This window comes from Pan paniscus, chromosome 12, assembly GCF_029289425.2.
Source record: "Pan paniscus chromosome 12, NHGRI_mPanPan1-v2.0_pri, whole genome shotgun sequence".
NCBI classification, from domain to species: domain Eukaryota; kingdom Metazoa; phylum Chordata; class Mammalia; order Primates; family Hominidae; genus Pan; species Pan paniscus.
The window spans coordinates 94,569,473-94,582,900 of record NC_073261.2 but is presented as its reverse complement, the minus strand read 5'-3'; the positions used below and the strand labels follow the sequence as shown (position 1 = coordinate 94,582,900).

Sequence of the window (13,428 nt, the reverse complement as noted above, 5' to 3'; positions counted from 1 at the left end):
AGGTGTAAGATAATAGGGAATGGTAGGACCAATATCTAGCTATAAATATCTGCATAAAAAAATTCTTTTCTAACTATGCAACCCAGACAAAAAACATCTACAAACAGATCTCAGTTACCAGCCAAGCCTTTTACAACTCCTGCAAGTTAAGCCAAATAGTTTCCTGCTATTAAAAATAAGCTCTGGGCTTTCCTACTACTAAATACTTTGTGTGTACATAACTCCCTTTCTCATTAAAACCTTATGCCTAATCCCATGAAAATTGCAGGCACCTTCAAAATCCATTCAAATGCCACCCCCTTAATGAAGCCTTTTCTGTGCTTCCCTAACTCAACTATTACCTCTTTCCTCCCAAATCCCTACTCTCTGCTCCTGTAACTCTTTAATTATACTTAGTACATTTTGAATTATATTATAATCATTTATATTCATTTCTTATCTCTTCTACAAGGCTACAAGATGAGAAAACAAATAGGGTGTTTCCTTATTTTTGTATTCTCCATCCTTAAACATAGATTAGTAAAATTAGGTACATCTACTATATTTGAAAAATTCAATTTAACCAAAATTTTAAAAATCTTAAAATGTTGACAGTAAATGTTATCTTAAAAACAACCCAATTTTTATAAAACATAACTAGTAAGTCCGGGCACAGTGGCTCACACCTGTAATCCCAGCACTTCAGGAGGCTGAGGCAGGCAGATCACTTGAGCCCAGGAGTTCAAGATCAGCCTGGGCAACATGGCGAAACCCCCTCTATAAAAAATACAAAAATTAGCCAGGTGTGGTGTTGTGCACCTATGTTCCCAGCTATTTGGAACGCTGAGGTAGGAAGATCACTTGAGCATGGGAGGTGGAGGTTGTGGTGAACCGAGATCACATCACTGTACTCCAGCATGAGCAAGACCGTGTCTTAAAAAAAAAAAAAAAAAAACACACACACACACACACACACATACACACAACTAGTACAACTAGCAAAACAGAAAAGATGAAAAATTACCATTTGGGAGCCAAAATGAGTTTCATTAACCTATTTATCTACTCCCACATATAAAATGCATTATTCTTAATCTGTGGTTAAGAGAGACATCAGAAAAGAGTCTCTTATTCTGTGTATTCTTCAGAGGGTGGTAAAGTTAAATGGTAAAAAAAATTCTTTTTACAACCACCACAAAATAGCAAATTTTAAATAGTGAAATTAGAGCTATAAACTGGTATAATTCCTTTACATGGTACTTGGGTCATTCATTAATTCATTTAGAGGAGTTTTCTTTAAAAAAATGAAAGAAGCTCAGATTTGTAAATGTCTACCTTTTTTTCCTAAACATTCTTGACCCTTGACCCTCTCTTCCTAACTCCAGTCCTACCCACACAGTGCTTAAAGTGACTGTCTACAGAATGCACTGAATCTTCCTTAAGAATGAAAACAGGTAGTGATATAAACAGGTGCTAGTTAAGATTTCAGGAAACTTCAGACTTCCTCCCATATGGTGAGAGTAAAAAAAACAATGAAAGAGATTTCCAGTTTCTAATCTAACATGTAAAGATTTTAGAAGGTATTACTCTTATCCTGACAGGAAAAAAAAAGGTGAATTAAAAACCAATAACTCTTATCAGATCTATCTGAGAATTGAGGTGACAGAGCAAACCAATGCCCCAAAAACTGGAAGTATGGACAGAATCAGAGAATCTTAAACCACCCTTGGAGCTAGCAGGAATACTTAAAGGGTAATGAACTAATTGCTGGAGACTAAATGTGGACTACCCTGAGAGATACAAACTCCTGAGAGCCAAGGGATCAAGCTGTAGAAGGCTTTATGAAAGTTTTACTTCCAAGGGCCCCAACAAATACCCGCTTCACTGAGTATTCTGTTCTCTTTACAAAAATGCCTAACTGCAAGAGAAACTATTTTACCAGAGCCTAACAAAATTGGGCCTTACAAGAGTTTAACAGACTTGGAGTAAAAGTAATACCCAAATCCAGCCCCCTCCAGCCTTCTTGTCTGACCTAAAGTGGGGGAAAATCTGAGAAGAACTTGTTAAGTCACAGACCAGTGGCACAGGCTCACCAAAAGAATTACAACTGATCACAGAATTATGGAATGTGTCTCCTCTCCTCATCTTACCACTACATCAACAGGGCACCTGTGTAATAACAGGGGAAAGTAACTGAAAGAAATGCAGGACTCGGACCTCATCTAACAAGCCTCTTAACAAATTGGGTGTAGAAGGAACATACTTCAACATGATAAAGACCACATACAGCTAATATCACACTGAACAGGGAAAAACTGAAAGCCTTTCCACAAAGATCTGGAACAAGATAAGGATGCCCACTTTCACCACTTCAATTCAACATAGTACTGGAAGACCTAGCCAGAGCAATTAGTCAAGAGAAGAAATAAAGGGCATCCAAATGTAAAGGAAAAAGTCAAATTATCCTTGTTTGCAGGTGACATGGTCTTATATTTAGAAAAACCTGAAGTCTCCACCAAAAACCCTAAGATCTGCTAAACAAAATCAGTAAAGCTGCAGGATACAAAATCAACATAGAAAAATCAGTAGCATTTCTATATACAAACAGCAATCAAACTGAAAAAGAAATCAAGAAAGCAATCCCATTTACAATAACTACCAAAAACAAAACAAAATACCTAGGAATAAATTTAACCAAAGAAATGTAAGAGCTATACCAGGAAAATTTTGAAACACTGATGAAAGGAATTGAAGAGGACATAAAAAACTGGATAGATATCCCATGTTCATGGATTGGAAGAATTAATATTGTTTAAATGTCCATACTACCCAACACAATTTAAATATTTAATGAAACCCCTATCAAAATACCAATGACATTCTTCAAAGAAATTTTTTTAAATCCTAAAATGTATAAAAGGTATAACACATATAAAATGGGAATAGCAGAAGGAGAGAAAGAAATACAGTAATTACTGAGAAGTTTCCAAAATTAATGACAGACACCAAACCACAAATCCAGGAAGCTCAGAGAACTCCAAGAAGGATAAATACCAAGAAATTGACACTTAGGTATATTATATTAAAACTGCAAAAAACCAAAGACAAACAAAAGATCTTGAAAGAAACCAGAGGACAAAAACACTTTATCAATAGAGAAACATGGATAAAAATGATAAGAAACATAAAAATGATAAGAATTATGTAAGATTTCTCTTCAGAAACCGTGCAAGAAGTGATAAAATAAAGTGCTGAGAGCGAAAGAAAAAAACCCACTAATTTAGAATTCTATATCCAGGAAAAATTTCTTTCAAAATTAAAGAAGAAATAAAGCTTTTGTTAGTCTAACAAAAATTGAGGGAGTTTGTCAATTTAGACATTAGATCTGCCTTGCAAGAAATGTTAAAAGAAGTCCTTCAGAGAAGAATAAGGATATAGGTCAGAAAACTATATCTACATAAAGCAAGCAAGCAAGTACATTAGAGAAAGAACAAATGAGGGTAAAATAAAATATTTTATTTCATTTTTTTCTTATTCTTAATTGATCTAACAAATAATTTGTTCAAATTAATAAAAGCAGCAATGTATTTGGTGATTATAGCTTATGGATAAGTGAAACAAATGACAGTAATGTCATAAGGGACAGGAGGGAGAAATTAGAAAGACCCTCACATGATGCTTCTACTACCCATGAAGCAGTATAGTGTTATTTGAAAGTTGTTAGCCGGGTGCAGTGGCTCCTGCCTGTAATCCTGTACTTTGGGAGGACAAGACAGGAGGATCACTTGAGCCCATGAGTTCAAGACCAGCCTGGGCAGGATAGTGAGACCCTTTCTCTACAAAAAATTTAAAAATTAGCCAGGCATGGTGGTGCATGTCTGTAGTCCCAGCTACTCGAGAGGCTGAGGTGGGAGGATCCCTTCAGCCCAGGAGGTGGAAGTGGCAGTAAGCCAAGATTGTGCACCCCTGCACTCCAGCCTAAATAAGAGTAAGAGCCTGTCTCAAAAAAATAAAAAATAAAGAAAGTTGTAAATTAGTTGTAAATGTATGCTGCAAAAACTAAAAGACAGTAATAAAAACAATATAAACATATATATGTATAAATGATATGATGAGAGGAAAAAGTTATAGTCATATAAAACGCACAATTAAAACCAGAGAAGGCAGGAAAAAAGTGGAAGACAAAAAAAAAGGGGGAGAAGAATGGCAATGATTAGAAAAGGATAGTAAGTAAGGTAGATATTAATTAAATATAGCAACAATCCTTCAGGAGGTGGAATGGATAAGCAAACTGTGGTACATCCACAAAATGAAACAAAAAATGAATTACTATTCAGTGATAAAGAGAAGTTACCAAGCTCTAAAAAGACATGGAGGAATCTTGAAGGTATGTTGTTAAATGAAAGCCAATTTGAAAGGCTATATACTGCATGATTCCCGACTGTAGGACATTCAAGAAAAGGCAAATCTACTGAGACAGTAAACTGATCAGTGGTTACTAGGCACTCAGGGAGAGGGGAGAAGAAGGCGATGAATAGGTGAAGCACTGGTTTTTAGGGCACTGAAACCATTCTGTATGGTATTATAACAACAGAGACATAATAGGCATTTGGTAAAAACCGTAAGACTATCCAACACAAAGAGTGAATCCTAATTAAACTATGGACTTTAGTTAATATAATAATGTATCGATATTGGTTCATCAGTTGTAACAAATGTACCATACTAATTCAAGATGTTAAGAACAGGAAAAACTGCTTAGGTAGTAGTAGTATTTAATGCCATATAAAAGCATCTAATGTAGCATTCTCACTTAGGGAACTCAAAAATATCATCAATATGGATAAACATAACAGATGAACATAACTAGACCTTCCAGGCTGAAGTAATCCTCCCACCTCAGCCTCCCAAGTAGCTGGGACCACAGGTGTGCACCACCTCATCCAGTTATTTTTTTTTACTTTTTGGAGAAAGGGGACTCACTTTGTTGCCCAGGCTGGTCTCGAACTCCTGGGTTCAAGAAATCCTCCTGCCTTAGCCTCCCAAAGTGCTGGGATTACAGGCCTCATGAGCAACCACACCCAGCCTAATGCTGTTAATTTTGGAAGATACTAATTTTTTCTAGATGATTTCTATATATCCTAACTGAATCTTAATTGAACCTCCCTCAAGAGCAATTATAAAAAGCAATTATAGGCTGGGAGCGGTGGGTCACACCTATAACCCTAGCACTTTGGGAGGCCGAGGGTGGGTGGATCACTTGAGGTCAGGAGTTCAAGACCAGCCTGGTCAACAGGGTGAAACCCTGTCTTTACTAAAAATACAAAAAAATTAGCTGGCGTGGTGGTGGGCGCCTGTAATCCCAGCTACTTGGGAGGCTGAGGCAGGAGAATCGCTTGAACCTGGGAGGTGGGGGTTGCAGCAGGCCAAGGTTGTGCCGTGCCACTGCACTCTAGCCTGGGCAACAGAGCAAGACTCCGCCTCAAGAAAAAAAAGAATTACAAAAATTAGCTGGGCATGGTGGCACTTGCCTGTAATCCCAGCCACTCAGGAGGCTGAGGCAGGAGAATCACCTGAACCCAGGAGGCGGAGGTTGCAGTGAGCTGAGATCATGCCATTGCACTCCAGCCTGGGGGACAAGAATGAAACTCTGTCTCAAAAAAAAAAAAAAAAAAAGCAATTATAATAGTAAAATTTATTATGCATTTCAATATTAAAGATAATATATGGTGACATACAAAAGAAAGTAATCATAAGAAAAAACTTTTTAATATATGCAAAAAAACAGAACAAAGTGCATAAGATATGATCTCTTGTTTATATATTTTAACTCAAACATAAACATGTGTATGTATAAATTTTACATATATACACGAACTTACATATGCAAAAATATATGTTAGTGTATGCATAAAAACCTTTGCTGGCAGTAAACACTGGCTGAGTAGAACCAGAATCTTCCACCATTCATTTTGTACTTCTTGACTCTATTTACATTTTCTAACCATGCACGTATATTTTTTATGTCAGTAGAGTTAACTGAGCAATGAGATTGTAAGTCATTTTATGTTTTCTCCTTTAGACTACTATTTTTTTAAAAAGCTCTAATGAATACAATTTTTAAATCTATTAAAAACATGCGGCCAGGCATGGTGGCTCATGCCTCTAATCCCAGCACCTTGGGAGGCCAAGGCGGGCGGATCACGAGGTCAAGAGATGGAGACCATCCTGGCCAACAAGGTCTACTAAAAATACAAAAATTAGCTGGGCATGGTGGCAGGTGCCTGTAATCCCAACTACTTGGGAGGCTGAGGCAGGAGAATCACTTGAACCCAGGAGGCGGAGGATGCAGTGAGCCATGATCGCGCCACTGCATTCCAGCCTGGTGACAGAGCGAGACTCCATCTCAAAAAAAAAAAAAAAAAAAAAGCAGAAATTTAAATAATACCTTAGACATCTATTTTTTAAAAAATACAAAATGTGGTTTATAATAGTGAAAAATGGGGGGAAGCTTAAAAGCTAAACGGTCAAGAACTGATTAAAGCATTACAAGGATCTTTACTAGAAAGTCTCATGTATAGTCTATAAAGTGGAGTAAAAAATGACAGGGAAATAAGTTCATGACAAGAAAAGCAGTTTAAAAAAAAGAGTATTTGTAGCCAAAGATGATTAAGAGTTTTTTTTTTTATTTTTTGAAAATTAAAAAAACATGTAATTTTTTTTTTTTAAGAAAAGAACATTTGATCCACTTTTTGGAAAAATAATTAAAGTACTGAAAATGGCAAGACAGTTATTAATTCATTCAACAATCAATTACTGAAATCTTTTTGTGTTCCAGGTACTGTGCTATGCATAGCAGATATGGTAAAGACTAGCTGCTCCAGGCAGAAAACATTATGGAACTACCATGGAAGGGACACAGACTTATATACAAATAATCCGTCAACTATTTAACCACAGTTTCTACAAATCCAATCACCAAAAATTCTTCCCATCTCTCAATGCTCAATGTCACTCCTCCCATCAAAAATAGCATCCCTAGTTCCCTCTCCTTGAATTTAGCCTTATGATGCGGTTTGACCAGTAGAATGAGGCATAAGTGATGCTGTGCCAGTTCTAGACTTCGATATTAAGAGGGCTGGAAATTTCTACTTTTGCTCAATTGCTATCCTGCTAGAGAGGATTCACCACGTGAAGAGAGAAGTCCTGAAGGGTGAGTGTCAACAGGCAGAGATAGATGAGAACCAAGATGAAAACTGATGTGCCTCAAGAAGACAACCAGCACCACAGCCCAGAGAGGAAGCTAGGGCATCTTGGAGTCTTTAGCCTAAGTCAAACTGCCTCAATTGGCAGCAGATGAAACAGAGACAAATTATCTCCACTGACCCTACCAAATTTCCAAACTATAGAATCGTAAGTGAAAAAAATACACATTTGTGGGACCTAAAAATCAAAGCAACTGAATTCACAGACGTGGAGAGTAGAAGGATGATTACCAGAGGCTGGGAAGAATAGTGGAGGGCTAAAGGGTAGGTGGGGATGGTTAATGGATACAAAACAAAATGAGTAAGAACTAGTATTTGGTAGCATAACAGGGTGACTATAGTCAATAACTCAATTGTACATTTTTAAGTAACTAAAAGAATATAATTGGATTGTCTGGAACACTAAAGATAAATGCTTGAAGTGATTAATATCCCATTCTCCATGATGTGATTATTTTACACTGCATGACCGTATCAAAACTTCTCATGTACGCCATATATACACCATGCACCCACAAAAATTAAAAAATTTGTTTTCAATTTAAAAAATGCATACATTGAGGTGATTTGTTATGCTGCAATAGGTAACTAAGACATTACTTGGGAGGCTGAAGTAAGAAGCTCACTTGAGACCAGGAGGTCAAGATCAGCCTGAGGAATAAAGTAAGCTCCCGTCTCTTAAAAAAAAAGTTTTTAAAATTAGCCAGATATGGTAGTACATACCTGTAGTGCCACTACTCTGAAAGCTGAGGTAGGAAGATCCCTTGAGCCTAGGAGTTCAAGGCTACAGTGAGTTATAATTGTGCCACTGCACTCCAGCCTGGGTGACAGAATGAGACCCTGTCTCTTTTTTTTTTAAAAAAAAAAGAGGCCAGGCACAGTGGTTCATGCCTGTAATCCCATTGCTTTGGGAGGCTGAGGTGGGAAGATTGCTTGAGACCAGGAGGCAGAGGCTACAGTGAGCCATGATCATGCCACTGCACTCCAGCCTGGGCAACAGAGCTGAGACTCTTTCCCCCCACACCCCCTCTCCAAAAAAAGAGGAACCACACTCAAGGAGCCTCAGTCACATCCTAACTTGATGGAGATCATAAGATAATAGATTTTGAGCCTAGGGTCATAGCAAGTAAGATTTCTGAACATCCTGGGGGGGCTCGGTGTATATGACATGTTAAAGAGACATGAATTGTCCACCAGAGGAAGAACTGTAGTAGACTATCAGCAAAGACGGCTGTCAACAGTTTCTCTTATTCCTGTACATACATGCTACTCCTCCCATCAAGAGGAGCAATATATTGCTTTTTTCTTTAAATCTTGGCTGACACAGTGATCTTATTTGCTTTGGAAAACACAATTCACTGGAAATGTGCTATGTAGTTTCCAGCCTAGGACATAATAGGCCTAGAAACTTCTGGTTTTACTCTCTTGATCCAAAAACAGAAGGGGGAAAAAAAAAGAAGAAGTCTAAGCTATTCTTCTAGAGAGTAGAAAAAAAAAAAAAAAGTCCTACTTGAAGAACAAACAGGTCAGCTGGAGAAGAAATGAGGGGTCTCAACAGAGAGCCAGCACTAAGGCCCAAGACACAGGAGTGATGCTATCTGAGATACTGTAGCCCCATTTGAGCCACCTCAGTCAGTGTCTTGTGGACCGGAGCAAGGTGTTCTCTGCCCCAATTCCTGGCCCCCAAATTTTAGGCAATAAACAGCTGTGATTTTAAGTCACAGTTTAAATCTAAGTTTTACTAAGTTACTTTTACTTAGTAAAAGATAACTAATATAGGTAATTTTAAGTAAGAGTTTTTGTTACTTAGTAATAAATAACTGACATAGGTAATGAGTCCAACTAATGCTACAAAGAAAAGACACTAAGTACTATCTAAGGGTCAATATTAGGGATCCTAATGTAATGTGAAAGTAGTTTATTTGATACTATTTAAAAGGGGGAATTATAAATAGGAATTTGGTTTGCTGGCTTTTAAGTTTCTATTTTCCTAAATGTTCCACAATATACATGTTTTGCTTTTAAAATAACAATAAAAATGTTATTTTGTTATAACCTTGAGGATATTGTTGTCAGTTTATTGGTCTTATTGTTTTTTGGGTTTGTTTGTTTGTTTGTTTGTTTGAGACAGGTTCTCACTCTGTCACCTAGGCTGGAGTGCAGTGCCATAATCTCGGCTCACTGCAGTCTCAACCACCCAGGCTCAAGCAATCATCCCACCCCAGCCTCCCAAGTAGCTGGGACAACAAGCACCCGACACCACACACCGCTAATTTTTCTATTTTTAGTAGAGACGGAGTTTTGCCACATTGCCCAGGCTAGTCTTGAACTTCTGGGCTCAAGCCATGTGCCCACCTCCGCCTCCCAAAGTGCTGGAATTACAGACAAGCACCACTGCACCCAAAGTATTAGTATTTATTAAGTCTAAATTATATTCTCTCAAGACAAAATATGCAAACATCTCAGTGAATAAAAATATTCAATTGTCTTTTCCGGTTGAAGAAGAGAAAGTTCTGATTACAACAACAATTCAAGAAGTAATATATATGGTTTCACATTTCTGAAGAATTAGGATGTATTAAAAAACCTAAAATTATATTGCTTATAATGTAGTATCACACTGATTTTTTGAAAATTCTTCATATTTATATAATTCCTCATGGTTATCATTGTGAGCAGAAGCAGATAAAAGATTGAGAAAAGTAAATAATACTTTGAATACAGAATTAGAGTGGAAAATAATCCAAAAAGACTGCAATAATGAACTAAACAAGACAAACTAAACAGCAATAATTGAGAAGACATACATATTTAGGGTTAAAAAGAAATAACCACACAAAAGTCTGAGAACAGAAAATAATCCATCTGAATATTATGAAAAGGCCTTGGGCTTTGGCTGATCACAAGTACATTTGCCAACAGTAAGCTACATCAACATAAAAAATATAATGTTATCTTAGACTTTATTAGTACATTTAATTAATATTTACTGAGAGCGTACAGAGCATCGTGTACTTTACTAAGAAAATATAATGAACAAATCCAGAAGGAATCATCTTACCATACTTAGAACTGCCAAACTAAATATGAAATATTAAGTCCATATATAGGAAATGGTTTTAAAAATTAGAGAAACCTACAAAAGAGAAGACCTCCTAACCCAAATGTTTCGCTAAAAGAAGAAAACCCTTGAAATAATTTTTTTATTTTATCAAAATACATAATAACTACTATGTGCTGGACACCGTGCTAGGCGGTGGGGTATACAGTAGAGAACAAAATAGATATTGTCCCTGTCCTCGTTCGGCTCACAGTACAGTGAGTAGCCCATCACAGGAAGACCTTTAGCAGGTACCACGTAACAGTCTGTCGAGCATACCATAAGAGAGATTCATGTACCTTGCACAAGGTTGAAATAAATGACCTCCAACATTAAATACAAGCCTAAAATTTTACGATTAATTATAGCATTGTACCATAAAAGAATGTAATTATTATTCTGAGATAAAGAAATGTCTAATGAATAAAATACAAGCAAAGCAAGATATATACATACCCACATACACTCACATACCCATGGGTTTTTTAATACTTCCACCTAATAAAACCATCATGTCAATTCGTATGTTCAGCCTTCATAGGCAAACTATTCAAAACCAACAATCCACCTTAAGACATTCTTGTCTCAATTTTTTATCTCACATCTTTATCTCCTTACCCTGATAATTACTAGGATTTACTAGTTTTAAATTACCAAAGAAATTAATGTCTATGATTTCCTGGGGATTTCTTATATCAATCAATATACCTTTCCATGGCTTTAGCTGTATAAGGCAAATGCATTTCAATACTGTGTTCATCTTCATCTGTCTGCAGAGACATGCGTTCAAACATTCCTGTCTTCCATAGTTCTCCGTAAACTAAAGAGATTTCAAAATACAGTAAAATAAATATATTAATGTATATCCTTATCCTGTGAGATTCCACCCAGTAATACAAAACTACATGCTTTTTGGCAAGAGACAGAAACACCATATAATATTCTCATTTTTATTAAAACAAAACAAAACAATAGAAAGAAAGGAAAGGAAGGAGGGAGAGTAAGGAGAAAGAGAAAAAAACAGAACTAGTTTTTATGTAACAGGTAAAACAGTAATACGTGTAAACACTTACTCATCATTTGTATATATTACATAGTTATATAAAAAATGATAATTTAAATTCTTCATCAGCTCCTTTCATTATTTCTAAAATCACCTTCGGGTCTAGGCTTTTCCTTGACTTTTAATCAGTATATGCTAGCAAGAACATAATTAGAATTCCTACTGAAATATGGAAAAACCACTAGTCTATTTAACTCATGAGGTCAAAAGCACAGTTTCTGAGTTTTGTTTTTTAATAAAATGTGTGGTATTATTTCACACCTGAGGTTTCTGCCATACCAAGAAGAGAAAATTCTCACTAATGCTATTTTCCTGAAAATTCAAAATTAAGCTTGTAGGATAGATCAAAATATAAATTCATCACAATACCATCCCAACTTAAAAAGACCTAGTAATTCAGGCCTTTCTGATGAACTGTGCTTAAAATTGAATATTGTAGAACAAGAAAAAGATAAAAGTTAACATGTAAAAAATATATATAAGAATATTTTTAGCATAGAATAGAACCAATTTTATAATTAGATCCTTAAATGGGTTTACCTGTATCAAAGAAAGAAATAAATGGTTGTATGACCTCTTTTCTTGAAAAAATTCTCTATTTCTTCACTGGCAAGCTACCCAAAATTAAAATTTTCTGAATGCCCCAACAAGGTTTTAAAAGTAAAATGTGTTCCCTAAAACCCTCTCAGGAAGTAAGGTTAGAAATACTCATTTCATTAATAAGACGCATTAACAAATTGCTAATATTGTGTGATACCTAAAGCCTCAAATTATGAAAACTTATGCCAAAAATAAGAAAGAAGAATTTTTTCTTGCAAATGGACTCTTTTATTATTTTATTTATTTTTATATTTATTTATTTATTTTTGGAGACAGGGCTTCACCCTGTCACCCAGGCCAGGCTGGGTGACAGCATTTTGCTGGGGACAGCAAAATGATTTCAGCTCACTGAAACCTCTACCTCCGGAGCTCAAGCCATCCTCCTACCTCACTGCCCCACGCCCTCCCCTAACCTACAGCTACGTGCCACCATGCCCAGCAGATTTTTGTATTTTTTTGTACAGACGGGGTTTTGCCACATTGCTCAGACTGGTCTCAAACTCCTGAGCTCAAGCAGTCTGCCCACCTCAGCCTCTCAAAGTGCTGGGATTTCAGCCATGAACCACCACACTAGGCCTTGACTCTTTTATTCTATACAAGAAATTTCTGCAAAATTCTTCGAAACAATAGCACCCCTAACATACTTAAAAATATAATTTGAGGCCAGGTACAGTGGCTCACACTGATAATCCCAGCACTTTGGGAGGCCAAGACAGGAGAACTGCTTGAGACCAGGAGTTCAAGATCAGCCTGGGCAACATAGCAAGACCCTACCTCTACCAAAAAAAATATTTTTAATTAATTGGGTGTGGTGATGTGTGCCTGTAGTCCTACCTACTTGGGAGGCTGGGGTAGGAGGATCACTTGAGCCCAGGAGTTTGAGGCTGCAGTGAACTATAATCATGCCACTGCACTCCAGCCTGGGCAACGGAGTGAGACCCCATCTCTAAAAACAAAAATATATATATATATGGGTCGGGATGTGTGTGTGTGTGTGTTTATATATATACACACATATGGGCGTGTGTGTACATATATATGCATATGTATACATGCACATGCACACACACACGTGTGTGTGTGTGTGTGCACATGCGTGTGTGTGAATAATTTGACTAACTGAAAGGACATATACCCAGATCATGAAGGTGGTTACTTCTGGGAAGGTAAATTGGGTTCAGGATGAGCGAGAAATTCTGAATAAATTGTGGATGTTAAGTACATCAGTTAATTTCTTATACTACTCTTTATACTGTTCTATATTTTTAAAATTACTCCCCCCTCAAAAGAAAAAATACCTTTATAAAATCAAAAGATTTTTACTTTATACATCTATTGTGTAAGAACTACTAAATAAAAACGTGACTCTGGACGCCTATGGAAAAAAATAAATCAACCAAAATTGTAGGCATGTTTAAAAA

The 13,428-nt window shown here is 36.6% G+C and overlaps 1 protein-coding gene across 7 annotated transcripts in view; it reads right to left on the bottom strand.

The window, feature by feature from the left end:
- MEMO1 (mediator of cell motility 1) overlaps positions 1 to 13,428 on the bottom strand; it is a 144,085-nt gene that overhangs the window by 39,240 nt on the left and 91,417 nt on the right. For all 7 annotated transcript variants that reach the window (XM_063595012.1, XM_063595013.1, XM_055108092.2 and 4 more), the window contains one exon: positions 11,053 to 11,164. In XM_063595012.1, coding sequence (XP_063451082.1) covers positions 11,053 to 11,164 — 112 coding nt within the window. The remainder of the gene's footprint in view (positions 1 to 11,052; positions 11,165 to 13,428) is intronic.